The 21,438-nt window shown below is 41.6% G+C and overlaps 1 protein-coding gene across 1 annotated transcript; it reads left to right on the forward strand.

The window, feature by feature from the left end:
* The first annotated feature begins 1,987 nt into the window (after positions 1-1,987).
* Positions 1,988-7,114, forward strand: LOC105805629. The gene is given in 1 exon segment (XM_012638558.1): positions 1,988-7,114. A coding segment is annotated over 1 exon segment (5,127 nt).
* Positions 7,115-21,438: the final 14,324 nt, after the last annotated feature.

A 21,438-nucleotide genomic window follows, 5' to 3' on the forward strand; every position in this document is an offset into this window, starting at 1 on the left:
ATGACTTGTTATGTCACATGAGCCTCTGATCCTCTATTAATCCAAATAATCAGATGATAATTTCCAAGCTAAATATTTATTCATTGTTGGTTCTCTGTCTTATATGATATAGTAATCAGAATAAAGAGCAGAATTTGTGGGAAAAGGAGAAGGGATTGGGACAGAAGATGACTCATGGGCAATATTGTCTAGCCACAGGTGAAAATTTGCAAAGACTAAACTTTTTAAAACTATACAGAATTAAGTTGAAAAGGACCCAACTAATTCTATAACTCAAAACTAGATTGCCTGAGGGATAAATAAATTGAACAGTCATCTTTTGGGTTATTTGCATCTTGGTAAAGTTCCCTTAGGAATAAGGATGAGAGTTTAATTCTTTGCTTAAAAAACTAAATGCTGCCAATTAACCCATTGCTAATCAGTTACAGAAGAATTGGTTCAAAACTAAACAATCACAGTTTGCTATTTAAAAAAATGTACATTGTACATATATCTTCTCACAAAATAGATACTTGTTGCTTAAAATGCTTGTAACTGATTGGCAGGGCTTCCCCAGAGATTACAAACAACCATGAAGACTGGAGCATAGCCTTAGATGAAATAAAACTAGCTGTTTTCAAAGGATTTTTTTTTGCAAGCCATATCAAATGATTATATTTACTTTTTCTACTGTGCACATATTTCTTTTTAAGCTAATCTACAATGGCTATTGAAATCAAGGTGCCCATTCCCCTGGGCAGATAGAGATACAGCCACAAAGGTTAGTGGTCCTATATCCTGATATCATGTAGATATCTATTCTTCAATTAAAGCATTGTGTTTGTATGTTAAAGTTAGTTTTCTAATATAAATTTTTCTTAACTTTATTTTCAATTTTTGATGACAAATGGAAAACATCCAATTAGAAATACTATACTTACAAACTATCCATTGATTCAAATGACCTTATTTCATGCTTTACTTTTGGAGTATCTCTTTTCCTGATATTGTCCCAAATGTTGAATATGCAACCCTGTTTAGAGTCCACATTACATAAAGGCATTATTTGCATTCTACACATGAAAAGTAGAGTAGAAGTTTTGAATTTTATTTAAAAAAATAGGAGGCCAGGCATGGTGGCTCACACCTGTAATCCTAGCACTCCAGGAGGCCGAGGTGAGTGGATCATTTGAGCTCAGGAGTTCAAGACTAGCCTGAGCAAAAGCGAGACCCCACTTCTACTAAAAAAAAGAAAAGAAAAAAAAAGAAAAAAAAAAAGAAAGAAATTTGCTGGAGAACTATATATATACATAAAAATTAGCTGGGCATGGTGGCGCATGCCTGTAGTCCCAGCTACTGGGGAGGCTGAGGCAGTAGGGTAGCTTGAGTCCAGGAGTTTGAGGTTGCTGTGAGCTAGACTGACGCCATGGCACTCTAGCCCAGGCAACAGAGTGAGACTCTGTCTCAAAAAAAAAAAAAAAAAAATAGGGATTCCTGCAGAACTTTTTTATTAGTATTTGTCTTTGCAAATGTATCTGTATTCATTTACTAAGGAAACTGCACTAGGCACTTCACATTGGGAAACCAGATGAATGTGTGTGCTTCCCACTATTACTTGCATAACTATCACATCTACAAAACTAGATACGACAGAATCCTGCTGCTCCCAGAAATTTTCGAAGTTGTTTCTGATTTTTGGGTCTCGGAATGGCACAGATTGTGTGTTTCTGTTCATGTCCTAATGCTCTCCGTCCCCGAGAGATGTGGAAGCCTATGTACCTGACTCTTTCTCTGGAGGACGCTCCAGGGTTCGGAAGCGACCAAGAAGGCTTGGTCGCCTCCCATTGTTTGCTCGCAGACAGCTGCGGGATTGGTCAAAAATACTACTAGGATAGGATATCGTCCTTCATCTGTGCTTTTCTGTAGGGCTCGGTGGCTTCGGTGTCTGTCTGCTTCTTGTGCCGTCGTCCTTTTCTGTTTAATTCTTATCCTCACTTATCCAGGAAACATGGGGCAGGGAAGGAGTACTCCTCTCTCCCTCACCCTAGCACATTGGAAGGACATTCGGAGCCGAGGCTTCGACCTCTCAGTCAACGTCAAAAAGGGCCCATGGGGAACTTTTTGCTCGTCCGAGTGGCCCACCTTTGGTGTCGGGTGGCCATCGGACGGAACCTTTAACCTCTCCATTATATTTGCAGTAAAAAAGAAGGTCTTCCAGCCGAAGGGCCACCCGGATCAACAGCCCTACATCATTGTCTGGCAAGACCTCGTCCAGAACCCCCCTCCATGGGTCAAGCCCTGGGTGTCCCGTCCATCTCTTACCCTTGTTGCTCAGGCGGCGCCTGTAGACCCGACCAAGCGCCCCCTGAGTGATCCTCAGGCTGACCTTCTCCTCTTTGATTCTCCTCCACCCTATCCTCCTCCCTTACAGGCCAATCCGCTGCAACCAGGGTCCGTTGAGCCATCGGCCCCTCCAATGGAGGGGCCAGCTCAAGGCACCCAGAGCAGGAGGGGGCTTCCCCCGTCTCCAGACTCCACTGTTGCTTGTCCTCTTCGCCCTGTGCCGGTCCCCCACCCCGTCCCGGGGAGTGACGATGACACAGCCCCCCTCCAACTTCTCCAATATTGGCCCTTCTCCTCAGCTGATCTTTATAATTGGAAGACCAATCACCCCCCTTTCTCTGAAGACCCCCAGCGTCTGACTGGGCTGGTCGAGTCCCTGATGTTCTCTCACCAGCCCACTTGGGATGACTGTCAGCAATTGCTCCAGACTCTCTTTACTACTGAAGAGAGGGAGCGGATCCTCCTGGAGGCGCGCAAAAACGTCCCCGGGCCCGATGGACGCCCGACCCAGCTTCCGCACCTGATGGATGCCGCTTTCCCTTTGACCCGAACAAATTGGGACTTCAACATGGCAGAAGGTAGGGAGCAACTGACAGTCTACCGCCAGACTCTAGTGGCAGGCCTCAGAGGGGCAGCACAACGCCCCACCAATTTGGCTAAGGTAAGAGAAATCCTTCAAGGGCCAACTGAACCCCCTTCTGTCTTCCTCGAGCGATTGATGGAAGCATTCAGGCGGTACACCCCTTTTGATCCCACTTCAGAGGGACAAAGGGCCTCAGTGGCTATGGCCTTCATAGGCCAATCAGCCCTAGACATTAAAAAGAAACTCCAGAGGTTGGAGGGATTACAGGATTTCACCCTTCAGGATTTAGTTAAAGAAGCAGAGAAAGTATACCACAAAAGGGAGACAGAGGAGGAGAAAGAGCAAAGAAAAGAAAGGGAAAGGGAGGCAAGAGAAGATAAAAGAGAAAAAAGACAGGAGAAGAGGCTAACACGTATCCTGGCCGCAGCTGTAGGTGAGAATAGACCGCAGCAAAAAGGGAAGGGTAAAAAGACAGACAACCCGGGCAACAAGCCACCGTTAGGGCCAAACCAATGTGCCTATTGTAAAGAAGACGGACATTGGAAAAAGGACTGTCCCAAATTACAAAATAAAGTGCTGGCCCTCCATGAAGATAGTGAATGAAGCAGTCGGGACTCGGACCCCCTCCCCGAGCCCAGGGTAACTCTTCAAGTGGAGGGGGAGCCTGTCAGCTTTCTAGTTGACACAGGGGCTCAGTTCTCGGTCCTGAAAAAGCCGTTAGGACCGATCTCCAAAAAGACCTCTTGGGTAATAGGAGCCACAGGCCATGAGCAGTACCCATGGACCACCACTCGGACTGTGGACCTAGGGACAGGAAAGGTAACTCATTCTTTCTTAATAATACCTGAGTGTCCTGCTCCCCTCCTGGGAAGAGATTTATTGACTAAAATGGGAGCCCAGATCACCTTCACTCCTGGAGGGGCAACTCTCACCCAACATAGGGGGCAAACCACCCTCCTAACCCTCCAATTGGAAGATGAACACCGGCTGTTCAAAGCCAGTGCTAAAGGGAAAAGGGGAATAGATGACAAGTGGCTGCGACTGTACCCTGAAGCCTGGGCTGAGACTGCGGGAATGGGCCTGGCCATTGGACAACCCCCTGTAGTAGTAGAACTTAAGTCCTCAGCAACCCCAGTTGCTGTACGGCAGTACCCCATGGCAAGGGAGGCCTGGGAAGGGATTAAGCCTCATATTCACCGCCTTCTACAACTGGGGGTCCTGGTCAAATGCCACTCTCCTTGGAATACCCCGCTCCTCCCTGTCAGGAAGCCGGGTACAAATGATTACCGACCCGTACAAGATCTTAGAGAAGTTAACAAAAGGGTCCAGGACATCCACCCTACGGTTCCCAACCCTTACAACCTACTAAGCTCTATTCCTCCATCCCATGTTTGGTACTCGGTCTTGGACTTAAAAGATGCCTTTTTCTGCTTACGATTGCACCCAGCCAGCCAAAAACTCTTTGCTTTCGAGTGGAGAGACCCAGACTCGGGGACCACGGGACAACTGACCTGGACCCGGCTCCCCCAGGGGTTCAAAAACTCCCCCACTATCTTCGATGAGGCCCTCCATCAAGATCTAGCTGCCTTCCGGACTGAGCACCCACAGATTACTCTCCTCCAGTATGTGGACGATCTCCTCCTTGCCGGAGCTACGGAAGGAGACTGCAGAACAGGTACCCGGGACCTACTTGTAGAGCTCTCCCGCCTAGGGTATCGGGCGTCAGCCAAAAAGGCACAACTATGTCAGCAGAAAGTGACATACTTGGGATATGCTCTTGAAGGGGGGCAGAGGTGGCTCACTGAAGCCCGCAAGAACACGGTCACCCAGATTCCGAGACCCCGCTCCCCTCGTCAAGTACGAGAGTTCCTGGGGACCGCTGGTTTCTGCCGTCTGTGGATTCCCGGTTTTGCAACGTTAGCGGAACCTCTATACCCACTAACAAAACAGGGAAACTCTTTTGAGTGGGGAGAGACTCAGCAAAAGGCATTTGATGACATTAAAAGAGCCCTCCTCTCCGCTCCAGCCTTGGCCTTACCGGATGTGTCCAAGCCCTTCACCCTCTTTGTGGACGAAAGAAAGGGGGTTGCTCGGGGGGTCTTGACCCAAACCCTGGGGCCTTGGAGGAGACCGGTAGCCTACCTATCCAAAAGATTGGACACGGTAGCTAGAGGATGGCCGGCTTGCTTGAGGGCTATAGCAGCCACCGCCCTACTCATAAAGGATGCAGACAAGCTTACCTTGGGACAAAAACTAACGGTGATAGCCCCACACACACTGGAAAGCATCATCCGGCAGCCCCCTGAGCGGTGGATGTCAAACGCCCGAGTGACCCATTACCAGAGCCTTTTGCTAAATGGTGATCGAGTCTTCTTCGGGACACCGGTGACTCTGAATCCGGCAACCCTGCTGCCAGAGGTGGACCCAGAGGGCAGGGAGATCCTTCACTCCTGCCATGACATCCTGGCGGAAGAAACAGGACCAAGGAGAGACCTCCGGGATGCGCCACTGCCTGACCCACACTACACCTGGTTCACCGATGGGAGTAGTTACATCCACGAAGGTAAAAGGGTCGCGGGGGCGGCGGTAGTTAGCAAGGACCGAGTTATATGGGCTAGTAGTCTGCCTGAAGGAACTTCCGCTCAGAGAGCTGAACTGATCGCTCTGACGCAGGCCCTCAGATTAGCAGAAGGCAAAAAGGCTAATATCTACACGGACAGCCGCTATGCTTTTGCTACAGCCCATGTTCATGGGGCTATCTACCGCCAGAGGGGTCTGCTTACTTCTGCCGGAAAGGAAATTAAAAATAAGCAGGAGATCTTACATCTCCTCGAGGCTGTTCACGCTCCCCAGGAAGTAGCCATTATCCATTGCCCTGGTCACCAGAAGGGAACCTCCGAGATAGCCCAGGGTAACAGAAAAGCAGACTTGGAGGCGAAGCAGGCCGCCCTGAAATCGGGAACCCTGGTTCTCGCTGCCAGCCCCTCGGTAGCCCCGCCGGAACCCCTCCACTACTCCTCAGAGGAAGAGGAGAGCCTATCAAAAAGGCCTGAGAGGTACTCCAAGGACAAACAAGGAATCTGGAAAACCACAGAGGGAAAAACTGTCATGCCCAAAGAAGCAGCTAAAGCATACCTAAAACAGTTACATCGCCTTACTCATTTGGGAGCGAAACACCTACGCTCCACCTGCCAGGCAACAGGATATCATATTAGAGGGCTCAACCATCTGTCAGAGGAGATAGCCCATCAGTGCAGAGCATGCCAGCTGGTAAATTCTCACCCGTCCCAGGTCAGTCCCGGGCAACGGCTCAGGGGCAATCGCCCCGGGAGTAATTGGGAAGTAGACTTTACGGAAGTAAAGCCGGCCCGGTACGGATATAAATACCTCTTAGTTTTCATAGACACCTTTTCAGGATGGGTAGAAGCTTTCCCTACCAAAAAAGAAACGGCAACTGTGGTAGCCAAGAAGATCTTGGAAGACATCTTTCCTCGGTTCGGAGTTCCAAAGGTAATAGGATCTGATAACGGTCCAGCCTTTGTTGCCCAGGTGAGTCAGGGGATGGCCAGGATACTAGGGGCGGATTGGAAATTACATTGTGCTTACAGGCCCCAAAGTTCAGGTCAGGTAGAAAGGATGAATAGAACATTAAAAGAGGCTATGACTAAATTATCCTTAGAGACTGGTGTGGCAGACTGGACAGTCCTCCTTCCCTTTGCCCTCTTCTGCGTTCAGAACACCCCCGGCCCTCCAGGGGTAACTCCGTTTGAGATTTTGTTTGGGGCCCCTCCACCCCTCATGGCCGATCCGTGGTCTATGCCAACAAATACTCACACCCCTCAATCCCTACTTGCTAGGTTAAAGGCTCTTGAGACTGTTCACAGGGAGGTCTGGACCCCCTTGGCCTCTCTCTACCAGCCCGGAGAACTGCAGGTGCCGCATCCGTTCCAAGTTGGAGATTTCGTCTACATCAGACGGCACCGAGCTGCCAATCTCGAGCCAAGGTGGAAGGGACCCCACCTAGTGCTACTAACAACTCCGACAGCCATCAAGGTAGACGGCATTGCAGCCTGGATCCACGCCTCTCACGCCAAACGAGCAGCTCCCCTGGACAACAATGGTGAATGGACTGTGGAAAAAACAGACAACCCCCTCAAGCTTCGGATTCACCATCGTCTTCCTCGTGATGAACTTGCCGCTGATAAGTAGCACCCCCCATGTACCCAAAAAGCTAACCTGGAGGGTAACTTCTCCCCACACGGGACAAATAGTCTGGTCTACCACCAACATAGCCCCCCTGGGAACATGGTGGCCATCATTAACACCAGATATCTGTGCTATGGCTGCCGGGTGGAGATTATGGGATGTCCCCTACAAGACAGCAGAAGAGACCAGACAGCAGTTAGAATCTAGAGATTATATAGGCAATGCATGGGACCTGAGGGTTGGAGTCCACTGTAGTTATTCAGGAGCCCGTGAACGCTTATCCAGAACCCCTTTTTATGTCTGCCCTAAGGAAAGACTGGGTCACAGGAAAAATTGCGGGTGGGAACGTGATTATTACTTTGCTGCCTGGGGATGTGAGACAACGGGAACCGCTTACTGGATAAACAAACCCCCTTCCTGGGACCTCATCCAGGTGCAAAGGAACAAAACATCTTTTGGCCCTCTAGGCTGGAAGAACATCCTAAACATTACCTTTACCCCGGCAGGACGATCACATAACATAAACAGACGGCAATGGGGGATAACTTGGGGATTCAGATTATACAAAGAGCAGCACGATGATGGGTTCCTTTTCAAAATAATCCTAGATGTAGACAGTTATAACCCACCTGTCCCCATAGGACCGAACCCTGTTTTGTCGGATCAGCAACCCCCCTTGCGGCTCCCCACAGCCACTTCCACAGCAGATCCCCATACAGGCTCTACCCATTCAAACTCCAGTATGGGTCAAAGGTTATTAGGGCTAGTCCAGGGGGCTTTTAGCTCCCTAAATGTGTCCGATTGCACCCTGACCGAATCTTGTTGGCTTTGTCTGACAGTGGGACCACCCTATTATGAAGGAGTTGCCTTTTTCGGAAATTACAGTAATACTACCAGCCCTACCGGCTGCACTTGGGGAAGACAAGGGAAGTTGACCCTAACTGAAGTCTCAGGTCAGGGCACTTGCATAGGAAATGTCCCTAAGGACCGTCAGAGGCTCTGCAACGAGACTATGGAATCCCCCTTTAGTGGTAATTATTACCTGGTTCCCCCCCGGGGAGGGTGGTGGGCCTGTAATACAGGACTCACCCCATGTTTGGCGGCAAAGGCCTTCAACGAGACTTCAGAATACTGTGCCCCACGAGGAAGAAGGGAACTAGTTTCTCTTACCCTAGCCACTCTCCTAGGACTAGGGGTGGCGGCCGGGGTAGGGACAGGGACAGCAGCTCTCATTCAAGGACCCTCCTATACTGAAGAGCTCCGAATAGCCATAGATGAGGACCTTAAAAGCATAGAGCAGTCCATCACAAAGCTTGAGGAGTCCTTAACCTCTCTATCTGAGGTGGTTCTGCAAAACAGGCGAGGACTAGACCTCCTATTCTTAAAGGAGGGAGGCCTTTGTGCGGCTCTTAAGGAACAGTGTTGTTTTTATGCAGATCACTCTGGAGTGATAAAGGATTCTATGTCCAAACTTAGAGAGAGACTAGAAACCCGAAAGAAAGAGCATGAATCCAAGCAAGGATGGTTTGAAGGATGGTTTAATGCCTCCCCCTGGTTAACAACCCTGATATCCACTTTACTAGGACCCCTGATTATCCTCCTCTTACTTCTGACTTTTGGGCCCTGCATACTAAACCGCCTAGTGACTTTCGTTCGTGACAGAATTAGTGCTGTCCAATTAATGGTCCTTCAACAACGTTACCAACCCCTCCCTGCGGATGAGGACCTCTAGTTTCAGGATTAAAACTACTCAACAGAAAAAGGGGGGAATGTAAGGTTATAGCAGAATCCGCCCCCCCCCCCCGTGTGTTCTTGCTTAAACTTGCCTGCGAGTTTCCATTACAGCTCTTGGAATTACCCCACCCCAGACTTCCTGGAGTCGTTTATACAAGATTCAGCTCTTGGAAATACCCCACCCTAAGCTTCCTCTTACCCCAGCCACCTGAGTGTGGTTTTTGCCTTTATAAACCCCAGCTTTGTAATTGTCGGGGGCTGCAGCTAGCCATTTTTGGTGACGCTGTGAGCCCCTGTGCCGCGCTTGTAATAAAACCTCTTGATTTTTGCATCAAGTCCCGGTTTCTGGGTTTGATTTTGGGCGGTCGTCTCTCCTTTGGACCCACCGAGGGTACCGCTACAACCCTACAAAATCAATTATGGTCTACCCAAAATCAAAGTGACAGAAGTTAGCTACCCAAGTGGCTGACTTACAACAAGCAGTCATCTTACAGAGACCAGGTTGTAAATCCACAAAAGCAACTTAGACTCCATTGTGATTGGAATACCACTAAATTTTATGTTATATCTCATATATACAATCAAACTCGATTTCCTTGGGAAAACATTAAAAAACATCTGCTTAATCAAGAAAATCTGACTGAAGAGATTGGAAATTTGCAACAAGAGATATTAAGTACCTTCAGTCACCAACTTAATTTGCTCTCTAAGGCTGACGTTATTAATGGCATCTCACCTGGTTTAAAGTCAGCTGATCCATTTTCTCCTTTTAAAACCTATGGGAGTTTCACTATAGTAACTTTTGGTATTATTTTAATCATTTGCTTGTGCTTATTTATAGTCTAGAGAAAACTCCGAGGAAGACAAGAATCCGGGGACCAATGCCTCGCCGTGATGGCTGTGCAACTCCATCAACTTATTTCTAAAAAAAGAAAGGGGGAGATGTTGCTCCATGAATTAGTGTTAAACGTGTTTTGGGACAGGATCTGTCTTAGGAGTTTTTACAGAGCTTTGCCCTGAAGGCATAGGTGAATGTGCTGGTTTGCATTTCGAATGCTGTTACACTGGAAGGGCGTCTCTGAAAGGCAGTTGCGGCTGTATCCCACGAGGCGCCACGTTTCTCAGACCTAAAGAATTGGATTTGCTTTGTAAAGCACAAGCGAATCTGTTAAAAACTATAGGCTTAGAGCTGACAATGGAGTGCCCTCCGGAACAAACAGCTTCCCAGAAACGACAGCTTCCCAAATGGCCAAAAGCAAAGCTTTTGTTTAAACCACTCTAGACTACCTGTCTCCATTCACAATAACCTAATAAACATGGAGCTTGCATATCTCTGTTTAACCCCTCTGTTTAAATGATAAACTTACCTTAGAATTTAGAAATTAACCTTTGAAAGACTTTGTAACCGTTTGCCCACGTAAATAGAATTAGTTAAAGAATCTGTAGAAGCCTTCTGTAAAAGCCTTTTGAAAATCTGTTAACCTGAGAGGAACTACCTGTTGTTATGTAAATCTGTTACCCCTGACAATTGTTCACTATTTCCTATAAGTTACCATGTAAGACCTCATTCGGGGCTTTTTGAGACCAACGGAGAGGTCCGAGCCCCCTGAGCTCCCGCTTTGCCTATAATCTTTATAAACTTATAAAACTATATCTTTGTCTCAGTGTATTCTTTTATTTCTTCCATTTTCCATTTCTCTCTATTATTTTCTTATCCCTTGCAACTCTACCAAAGGGACCCGGTTTTTTGCGGGGAACACTGGCCACGTTCCCCGCAGATGGTGATGGGGAAAGTAATTTTTACTATATTATATTGGGCCACAACAGGATGTTTCTTCTACCTTTGGCAATCACTCTAACCCTTTTAGGCTTATCTACCAAGGCACACCCATCATGCTCATGCATGACAAAGAAATCCTGCATATGGATGCCCCCAGGCCTCAGGTACTGCCACCAGGCTGGATTTGTCTTTAACACCCTATGCCAAACAGTCGCTATAGTTCAGCCACCCAATGTTCCTATGGGGGAGAGGTGTATTGGACCGGAATTATTACCGGAGACCAAAACACATGTCACTCCCCATACAGAAAGCTGGCGTGTTGGTCATATTACACCCATGTAGGAATGTCAGATGGAGGGGGGGGTCCAAGACCAGGGAGCAGATAAGTGCAACGAACGAGTTAAGGCAGAACTCATCAGAATAGGCTCAGCAGCAGCAGCACCATACAAGTGCCCTGGTCTCAGTGGTGTACGAAAACTTACAAACCCTATTGAAACATCCCCACTAATTGCTAAGTTCTTAAATGTAACCCTTCAGGCCCTACCCAACCGTACCTCCTGCTGAGTCTGTCTCCCACTCCAAAAACGGGTTTATGTTGGAATCCCTGTACCCCCAGAGTGGAATCGGACGGATAGCATACTGGGAACAGACACTAACTGGACAGCTCTCCAAGGGCCAGTGGCCAACAATGTCAGACTAGCTATAGCCCAAAATCAGAATATTACATGTTACAGCCAAATACAAGGTAATGTCACAGTGGGAGAGATGCCTGGGGAAATTTGCACACAAGACATAACCTGTGTCCCTAGAGGAATCTTCTTCCTCTGTGGAAACCAAGCTTACTCCTGCCTCCCAGGCAACTGGACAGGAAGAGGTACACAAATCTTCCTCACACCAGGCCTATCTGTTTTCAGCAACGAGGAGCTAGAAGTAGCCTGGAGCCCTCATCCAAAAATTCGACAATTGAGCCCTCCTAGCCAGCCTCCTGATAGGAGGGAGAATAGCTGCCGGAATAGAAACCGGAGTGGGCGGTTTAGGAACATCATTAAACATTTACTACAAACTATCTAAAGAACTAAATGAAGACATGGAATGAGTAGCTGATTCCCTTCTATCCCTTAAAGCCCAAAGAAACTCACTAGCTGCGGTAACCTTACAAAACCACGGGGCTCGGGACCTCCTTACTTCAGAAAAGGGGGGAACTTGCTTTTTCGTGGGATGTTAGAGCCGGTTCCCCTCGGCCCCAGGAACAGAGAGGCAGAGTCACCGAGGCTGCAAATGGCAAAGGAGTTTATTGGCTAGCTCGAGCTAGGGTCCAAGTCCCAGAGCACAAACGCAGTGACCTCCCTATGAACCAGGACCCTGCCCTGGGGTAAAAGTGAAGCTTTTATACTTTCTTTTGCACACGACACACCGGTGGCACACGACACGCAGGTTCCACACGACACGCTGGGCACACCATCCCTCCTCCCCCCTTAGTCCATTGGTTCCTTTGAAAGTGGCTGATTGTTTTGACTCCTGATTGGTTGGCTCCAAGCCCTGGGATTTCAATTTTCACGCCGGCGCCAGTTGTGGTCTGTGTTTTGGTTCCAGGTAAACTGAAACTTAGGCCTATTCCAGGAAATTCAGCTTGTCATGGAGTCACTCCTGCTCTTACTCCTATATTTAACAAACACCTAAAAGCGAGCATGGTTACAGAAGCAAATGGCATCAGTTAGAATCAACGAGAGCACATTTTTCTAAACTCAGACAATTTGTTCCACACAAAACAAAGTACATTCTCCTACTATCAATTCCTGTCTTTCAGGGAGAAGAATGCTGCTACTATGTAAATCAATCAGGAATAGTAGCCACCAAAGTCAAAGAATTAAAAAAAAGAATTAAAAAAAGAAACCAAGATTTAGAACAATCACAGGACTTCAGCCTAGGATCATGGGCTAAATGGTTACTACTCCTAGCTGGACCCATAATAACTATACTCCTCCTAATAACTTTAGGCCCCCTCATTTTTAATTCAATCACAAAATTCATAGAAAACACCAACTCACAAAGGACAGCCCGACTCATGGTCTTACAAGAGCACCATCCATTACATGATGCATTATAAAAAGAATTTTGTAATAAGCATCAAAGGGGGGAAATGACAGAGAAATGGAAAATTCCACTAAGCAAAACCCCTCCCTGTGAACAATCCCCTACGTAACCGCTAAACCGCTGCCACTCTCGCTTCCGTAAACTGCTTGCAGCAACTTCCTGCTATAACAAGATAAAGAGAAAGAAACCTGGAATCAGGTGCTCAGAATTTGGTGGTGAGTCCCGTCTGAGCCCTCTGGCGTAATAAAACCTGATTTTCTCCACCTTCCTCGTGCAGGTCGGTTTGTTCTTGGTGAGTTCTGCTGTAACAAGGCCTTGACAATGTCTTGTACCAAGCAAGTTTGTCTTACTTACTTAATGTGTTTTCTGCTCAAGACAAATCAAAATCTGAAATTCTACTGGCATGTTTTTAAATGTCCACATTAGGGACATCAAATAAATTAATTTAGGATAGGGGATTGTTGCTTTGTCATTCATCCTACTTGTCTGATAAGCAAAAGGTTTTGAGTTCAAGTCCTTACAGAAGTTTGTTTTTGCATTGTGTAGCCCTCCCTGATACTAATTTATTTCCATGAAATTGTCACCTTTAGGTAAAAGCCTCATTTGCTTCATCTGGCAGGTGCCACAGCTGACCTACAAACACTTGGATAGTTAAGAGTAACTATAATGGTATATTTTTTGTTTTATAACAATAAATAAGACTGATACTAGAGCAAGTCAATAGTTTCCACATTGTGTTTAGGCTTTCCAGAAATGTTCTATTTTTCTACTTAATAAAAAAGGTCCATTTTACATTTTAGGTAAAAAGTTATATTGGAGAATATCAAAGTATAATACATTTCAATTTATTTTTAAATTAATTGTTACAAAGTCAATACTTTAAAGTTTGTAGATTTGAATTCTAAAATGTCTTTGTTTTATTGTGATTAAAAGTAATACATACATGGTAAACTATTTGATTGGCTCATGATGGCCTATAAATAATGACATATTAGGGCTAAAGTGTTAATTTCAATTTTAAGAATTAAAAGAAGCGAGTTGTCTTAGAAGACAATTTCAGGAAATGTTAACAATTTAAAATTTGATGCCCTTGTTTACTTTTCAGTTGCTTTTAAGTTTTCTCTTTTTTTCGCCATTATAAATATAAGCTCTATGAATATTTTTGTGTATGTCTTTTGTTGAACATATGTATTCATTTCTTTTGAGCATATAGCTAGGAATGGAATTGACAGTTTTAAGGTAACCATATATTTAGGTTTTGTAAACACTGACAAATATTTTTCAAAAATGGATAAACCAATTCAAACTTCTGTGAGCAGTATAAGACAATTTTAATTGCTTCGTATCTTTGCCTTTATTTTGTCAGGCTTTAAAATCTTTGCCCTTCTGGGAGGATGTCTAGTGATATTTTATAGTTGTTTTAATTTTGAGTTTTCTGATGAGTAATGATGTGTTTCATATGCTTCCTGTACACTGAGTATCATTTAGTGGAAAAGAGTGTTCATGTCTTTGCCCACATTTAATGGGTTGTTTATTCTTTACTTAATGATTTGTAAATCTTTTCTATATGGATATTTCCATATGGACATATCATTTCACCCAGCAGAATTTATTGAAAAGACAACTTACGTTCATTGCACTGCAGTGTTACCTCTGTCATGGATCAGGTGACTACATACATTTTTCTTGCTCAATTGCAATTATCCTTATTACCATAGCTTAAGATAGGGATTGATATCTCACAGTGTAACTCCTCTAATTGTGTTTGTGCTTTTTATAATTGTCTTTGAATTTTCACATGTTTTAGAATCAGGAAGAAATACTTCCTAACTCAGAGGTCAGCAAACCATGGCCTTCAAACCAAATATGGCCCACCACCCGATTTTGAAAATAAAGTATTATTGGAACACAGCCACACCAACTTATGTGTATATTATCTTTTTCACTATACCAGCAAAGTCGAGCAGTTCTAACAAGACCTTATGGTCTATACAGACTAAAACATTTACTATATGGCCCCTTAAAGTAAATGTTTGCCAACTCCTATCCTAACTCATTGTATGGGATGAGTATCATCTTGATACTAAAACCAGACAGATCTATTATAAACAAAGAAAACTACTGGCCAATATCCTTCATGGCTATAAATGCAAAAATTTTAAATAAAATTTTAGAAAATAAAATTCAATAATATATTAAAAAATACATCCTGTACAAGTATTCTTAGTTTACCCAAAAAATGTAGAGCTGGTTAAACATTAGAAAAATCAATCAATGTAATATACCATATTAACAAACTAAAAAAGAAAAACCATATGATGATCTCAATAAATGCAGAAAAAGCATTTGACAAAATCCAACAATCATTCCTGATAAAAATTCTCAGAAAACTAGGAATAGAGGAGAAATTCCTCACCCTGATAAAGGGCATCTATAAAAACCTACATTTTACTTAAAGGGAAAATACTGAATGTTTTCCCCCTAAGACTGTAAACAAGATAGTTATGTCTTTCACTACTTCTATTCAATGTTGTAGTGGAGATTCTAGCTAGTGCAATCAGGAGAAAGAAAAAAAAGAAAACAGAAAAGAAAACAAAAAGAAAGGAAGGGAAGGAAGGAAGGAAGGAGGAAGAAAGGAAGAAAAGATCATTGAAATTGGGAAGATAGCACCTATACTGTTTTTGTTCTCAAATAACATGATTATCTATGTATAAAATGAGATGGAATCTACAAAAAGCCACTAGAACTAATGATTGAGTTCAAAAAGGCTGCAGGAGGCAAGATCAATATATAAAACTCAACTGTATTTTTATATAATAGCACCAATCAGAAATAGAAATTTTAAAAAATGTTATTTAGTATAAAATTACAACATGAAATAGTAATAAATTTGACAAAAAATGTGAAATATATGTACACTGAAAACTACAAAATATTTCTGGGGGAAATTAAAGAAGACTTTAATAAATGGGGAAATATGACTGGCTTATAGGTCAGAAGACTCAATATTGTTAGGGTATCATTTATCCCCAAACTGATGTATAAATTCAACACAAACCCAATCAAAACCCAGGAGGTTTCTTTGTAGAAATTGACAACCTGATTGTAAAATTCACGGAAATGAAAGGATCTGGAGTAGCCAAAACAACTCTGAAAAAACAAAGCTGGACGGCTCTCAACTACTTGATTTCAAACAATTATTATAAAGCTACCGAAAGCCAGTCAGCATGATACGGTTTTAAAATAGGCAAATAGACCAATGGAACAGAATAGAGAGTCCAGAAATAAACGAACATATATATGAACAACTGATATTTGAAAGAAGTTGGATGCATTTGAAAGAAACACTTGACAGAAACTTCTGGCAGTGGGCTTGGAAACTAGCCAATCAGAGTTCACCTGAACCAACCAATCAGAACTCATATTTCTCAGCCAATCAGAGATCAGTTTTAGCAATCAATTAGAGCTCAGCAATCTCAACCAACCAGAAATAGTAAGTTTTAAACCTTCATCTGCATAAACGGACCTGTTTGGGAACCTGGGCAGGAACTTTCGCTATAATCCCCATTGCCCCACACCCTTCCGTTTTCTCTTTCCCATCGTTTCCGTAACCCTCTTTGGAATGCGCCTTACTTTTACACCCAAAGGCTGAGTGTCCCGGTTTGCGAACTATTCACCGGAATAAACTCTCTTTTTTCTAAATTCCTTTTTATGGAACTTTCGTTCGCACCATTACAGAGACCTATGTGTGAAGGCATTTATTGCTTAGGGTAGGGAAAAGACAGGGTTAAAAATAAACAAGATAAAGCCAAGCCCTCAATTAGGCTGAGTGAGTGATTTATCTCAATTCTGAATTGGATTAATCTGTCCATAGTCTATCTAACAGAAACAAAAATTGACCCTCAATCAAGGTAGAACATTAATCTAGAAGCTTCAACTTAATCCAGAATTATGTACAAATAATGCCTGATACTGAATATAGTTGAGTAACTACAGGATGCAGATTTTGCAGAGAAACGGGATCTGTAAGTTAAATTGGAAAATTTAGAAAATACACAATTAACATTAAGATTTCAAAGGAAGTTTTATTACATAGAGATAGAGTAATAAGTAAGTACAAATGTAGGCCTTCTAAAATATATGTACCCATTTTTAAGATAAAACGAGTACATATCTTCAGCTGACTAGTACTAAATGATTAAAGCTTTTTTTTCAGGCAGAAAAGATGAACTAAGGGTAGAAATGCAGATATATGATTGAACATTGGCAAAGAGATGCAAATAATATATAGAAATAAATGTTGACCATAAATAACAATTCCGATGTCTTGCAGGGTTTTAATATAGGGAGAGAATTAAAATGCAAAAATATTAACAATGTAGATAATGTGTGTTTAAAAGAGAATATGAATTAATTTTAAGAAACTTACATTTCCCAGGATGTGCTAAAATATTAAATTACAAAGTTGAAGAAGTGCTATTGCAGATTTTAAGTTGCTTATTGCTAATAATAAAAGTATGAATAAGTAAACTAATAGAAGGGAAATAGAAAAATATAACTTCTATAGGGAGGCAAGAATGATTCAAAGATAAATGAATACATTGGACAAATAAACTAATAAAAAATTATCACACATTAGTTTATATTTAATAATGGATTAAATACTGAAACTAAAAATGTTCAAATTTGATCATCAAGAACAAAATTTAATTATATTTTGCTTATAGGAGACAACCCTTAAATATAAGGAAACAAATGTAGAAAATAAAAGTATAGAAAATAAATATCCTAAGGAAACTGTCCACCCTTCCCCCGCAACAAAACTCAGTAAAGTATAATTTAAGGTGATATGTTTTTCTAGAAATAAGAATATTTTATAATGATAATCTGGTTAGATTGTCAGCTTGAAATTTGTATGTACCTAGTAGCCTACTTCCACAAATAGACAATGCAACAATTTATAGGATTTTAAAAGATTAGGGGAATATATATTTATTAGAAGATATTTTTTAATACAAGTCATATATAGATTAAAAAAACAGCAAAACAATGTAAAAATGGCACTATGAGAATATAAATGATTTGAAAATAAATGTTTATAAAATGTGCTAATTTTAACATGTATATTATACGGATATTTATTAAAATTGAATTCTCATTGGTTCACAAAGCAATAATCAACACATTTTTAAAATGTGAAATTTAAAGGATACTTTTTTCCTAACTCAAAAGGTTTCCTTTCTACAGACATAAGGCATAAAAGGCCATATTCTTAATCAAATAAAGGTTTCTGCCTATATCTACAGCAAATACCATACTTAATGGCAAAATATTAAATATTTTTCCACAGGGATTGGGCATAAAGAAAGATACCCCATCACCACTGCTGTAACCGCTTTCTCAGAGAACCTAGCCCAGTGCAATAACACAGGCAAATTAGTAACATAGTTCAAAAGAAGTTGCGCTCTATTTCTCTCTCTTCTTTCTTTTCTTTTACCTTTTCTTTTCTTTCTCTCTCTCTCTTTCTTTCTTTTTTAGGCTAGTCAAGTGAAGCAGTGGGAGTGGAGCAAGAACAAAGGAAACTGTAGCTGGTTGTGATCAATTAGTTGTAAATAGCACTGCACTTAGAGCAGCCTACTTATTTCTTAATGATGTTGTTATATATGCAGAAAATGCAAAAATATCTCTAGAGAGAATCTTAGAAGTAATAAATGTATTTGGAAAGACTACTAAACACAAAACAATGTACAAACATCAATTTCATTTCTTCATAGCAGTAACAACAAATATTTAGAAATTTAAATGAGATTATCATTTGGAATAGATAAAAAAGTAATTGATAATTAGGGAAACATCTAATAAGGATGGTCAAGACTTTTTTGCAGAAATCACTAAAATAGTACAATGAAAAATTAAAAATACCTGAAATGGCATATATTATGATCCTGGATTGAAAATCTCAGTATTTTAAGATCATTTCTCCCCAATTTAATCAGTGGAATTAATTACATGCCTATCAAGTTACCAGCATTTTCTCTCTCTCTCTTTTTTCTTTTATTTTTTTGAAAATGAGAAGATAAATATAAATTTGATGTCTAAGTGGAAAGGGTCCAGAAATGTCAAGACTAATATGAAATGGAAAAAAAAAAAACCCCAAAAAAGACTATACTTTCAGTGATCATTTCTATAGTTCAAAATAGAAAAAAAAAAAAACATGAGGAATTGCACTAAAAATATCAGATTTTATATAAAGCTAGCCTACTTAAAGCCACATGGTAATGTCCAAAAGATAGACAATAAATCCATGAAAAACAAAATTTCAAACAAGATAGAAATTTGATGAAAGACACAATTGGCACTGCAGATCAGGTGAGAACGGACAGCCTTTTCAGTAAAAAAAAAATTCTGGGAAAATTGGATATGAAAGAAAGAAAATTTGAAAATGACCCTCTATTACACTTTAAAATTTTCAATTCAAAATGGAATGTATATTAAATGTTAAGTGAGAAACAGAGAATCTTCTATAAGATATCTTACATGAAAATTGGAGGACTTTGAGGAAAGGATTTTTAAAGAGGACATGTGTTAAGCTCCACAAAATATGGTCCATGTTTCTATGTCTTTCCATTTTAGCCCAGGGGCCAACAAATAATATTTGGCATAACATTAAGTGCTTCCACGATGTGGCACAAGCATTTATATCTTTAAGGAAGATTCCCCAAAGTACTTACTGATGTTTTCTCCAAAATTTTAAGGTTGAGGGGTAGAGAAATTTCATTAAAAAAGGCATGCTGAGAGAAAATTCCTACACCTTCCAAACTATCTACTTACTCTTTTTTTTTAAAACAAACATCCCCAACAGTAAACACACATCCCTCATTGAAGTTACTTCTAGTAAAACACAGAAAGAATGCAAAAATTAAAATTCACCTTTTACAATGAGGAGCTCTCGGTGTCCAACTCTGAAGCCTTCCAGCTGCATCTGGAGGGCTCTGGTCTGATGTTCCAGTTTTATTGGGACAGATGAGATCACACCTTACACTCACCCATTCTCACCTTACAATCACATTCTGCCACACCCATCTCAACTGATTTCTCCTTTGATTGGATTTCCATTAAAAAAAAAAAAACAATCAAAGTAAGAAATTCACCAGTTTATATAGGACTCCAGGATTTGCCACTGGTATTTTTGCAGGTTACATGTATATGTCATCACTCCAAATTTTCTTGGCAACTATTTTGTACAGGAAGTATACAAACAGAACCAGTATATTTAATAGTGAGTAGGAAAGACTTTATATATGCGATGGTATGGTATTCTTCAGGATGAAAAATACAGAAAATTATTTCCTTTAATTTGGGTTCATGAATTTCATTCTGAACATAAAAAACAAAAAGGAAATAGTAACATGTATACATTTAAAATGTTTTAACACAGTGGCTCCCAACCTTTTTGGCACCAGGTACCAATTTCATGGAAGACAATTTTTCCATGGACTGGAGTGGGTGGGGATGGTTACGGAATGATTCAAGTGCATTACATTTATTGTGTACTTTATTTCTATTATTATCACATTGCAATATATAATGCAATATATAATCATACAACTCACCATAATGCAGAATCAGTGGGAGCCCTGAGCTTGTTTTCCTGCATTTCTCCCATTTGGGGGTGATGGGAGACAGTGACTGTAAATACAGATGAAGCTTTTCTAGCTTGCCCACCACTCACCTCCTGCTGTGTGGCCGGGTTCCTATTACGCCACGGACCAGTACCAGTCTGTGGCCTGGGGTTTGGGGAATGGTGTTTTAACACATATCAACAAACAAGGATAGAAAAGTAATGACAAATTAGAAAATATTTCTATTACATAAAACTGGAAAAGGCAAATAATTATTCATAACAAATCTCTTCAAAAAATATGCCAATACCATGTAGCCATAAAAATTTGTGAATTTATGGGTTCATTCACCAAGGGAAAATAAATTACAATTTTGTAACTCCTCATAAAATAGAGGCTTCTCAAGAGTAGGGACTTAATCCTATCAGATGTTGATCAAAAAGTGTTGAATATTTAAGTCCCTGTGTTCTCTAGCTCCTTCAGTCTATGGCTTTGTTGCCACCTACTCTGGGACATTTTTCCTGACCCCCTGTTTAGGTATTCATGGGCTTATTTTGTTCTTAACAGCACACAGTAAAATACCAGATAATTCTCTAATTACTTCTTTAGTATTTGTTTCCCAAAAGAATATGTAACTTCTAAAGAGTCATAGACTCTGTCCCTGACTCAGCAACAAGCCCCAGTATCAGGCAAGCAGATGCCTGGGCCTATAATCCATTCTACGTACACACCCACCCTTAGGAAACAAATCAGGGGAGTTGTAGAGGTGAGTTCCCAAAACATTTCCTCTTACCATTTTCACATCTGATTGTAGGGATATGCTTATTTTATGGATATAGATTTTCCTGGGTCTGTACCAAGGTAATTGAATTCCAAAACCTATTAGTCCTAATAGGGCTAATCACTATATAGCAGTATCTGTGTTCTATCTTTTTCTGAATATGTGGCTTTTCAATATTAGTGTGTTTGGAAGTCATTAGTCCTTCAAATCTTGTTCAGCACTTGGTGCCTTATTATGCATCTATTTCTGAATGCACATATTAAATAATAGCAATTAGTGGCATTTCTTTTGCTTTTGAGAGCCTGCAAATAATTTT

The sequence above is a fragment of the Propithecus coquereli genome, unplaced genomic scaffold (assembly GCF_000956105.1).
Source record: "Propithecus coquereli isolate 6110/MARCELLA unplaced genomic scaffold, Pcoq_1.0 Scaffold131, whole genome shotgun sequence".
Classification (NCBI taxonomy): domain Eukaryota; kingdom Metazoa; phylum Chordata; class Mammalia; order Primates; family Indriidae; genus Propithecus; species Propithecus coquereli.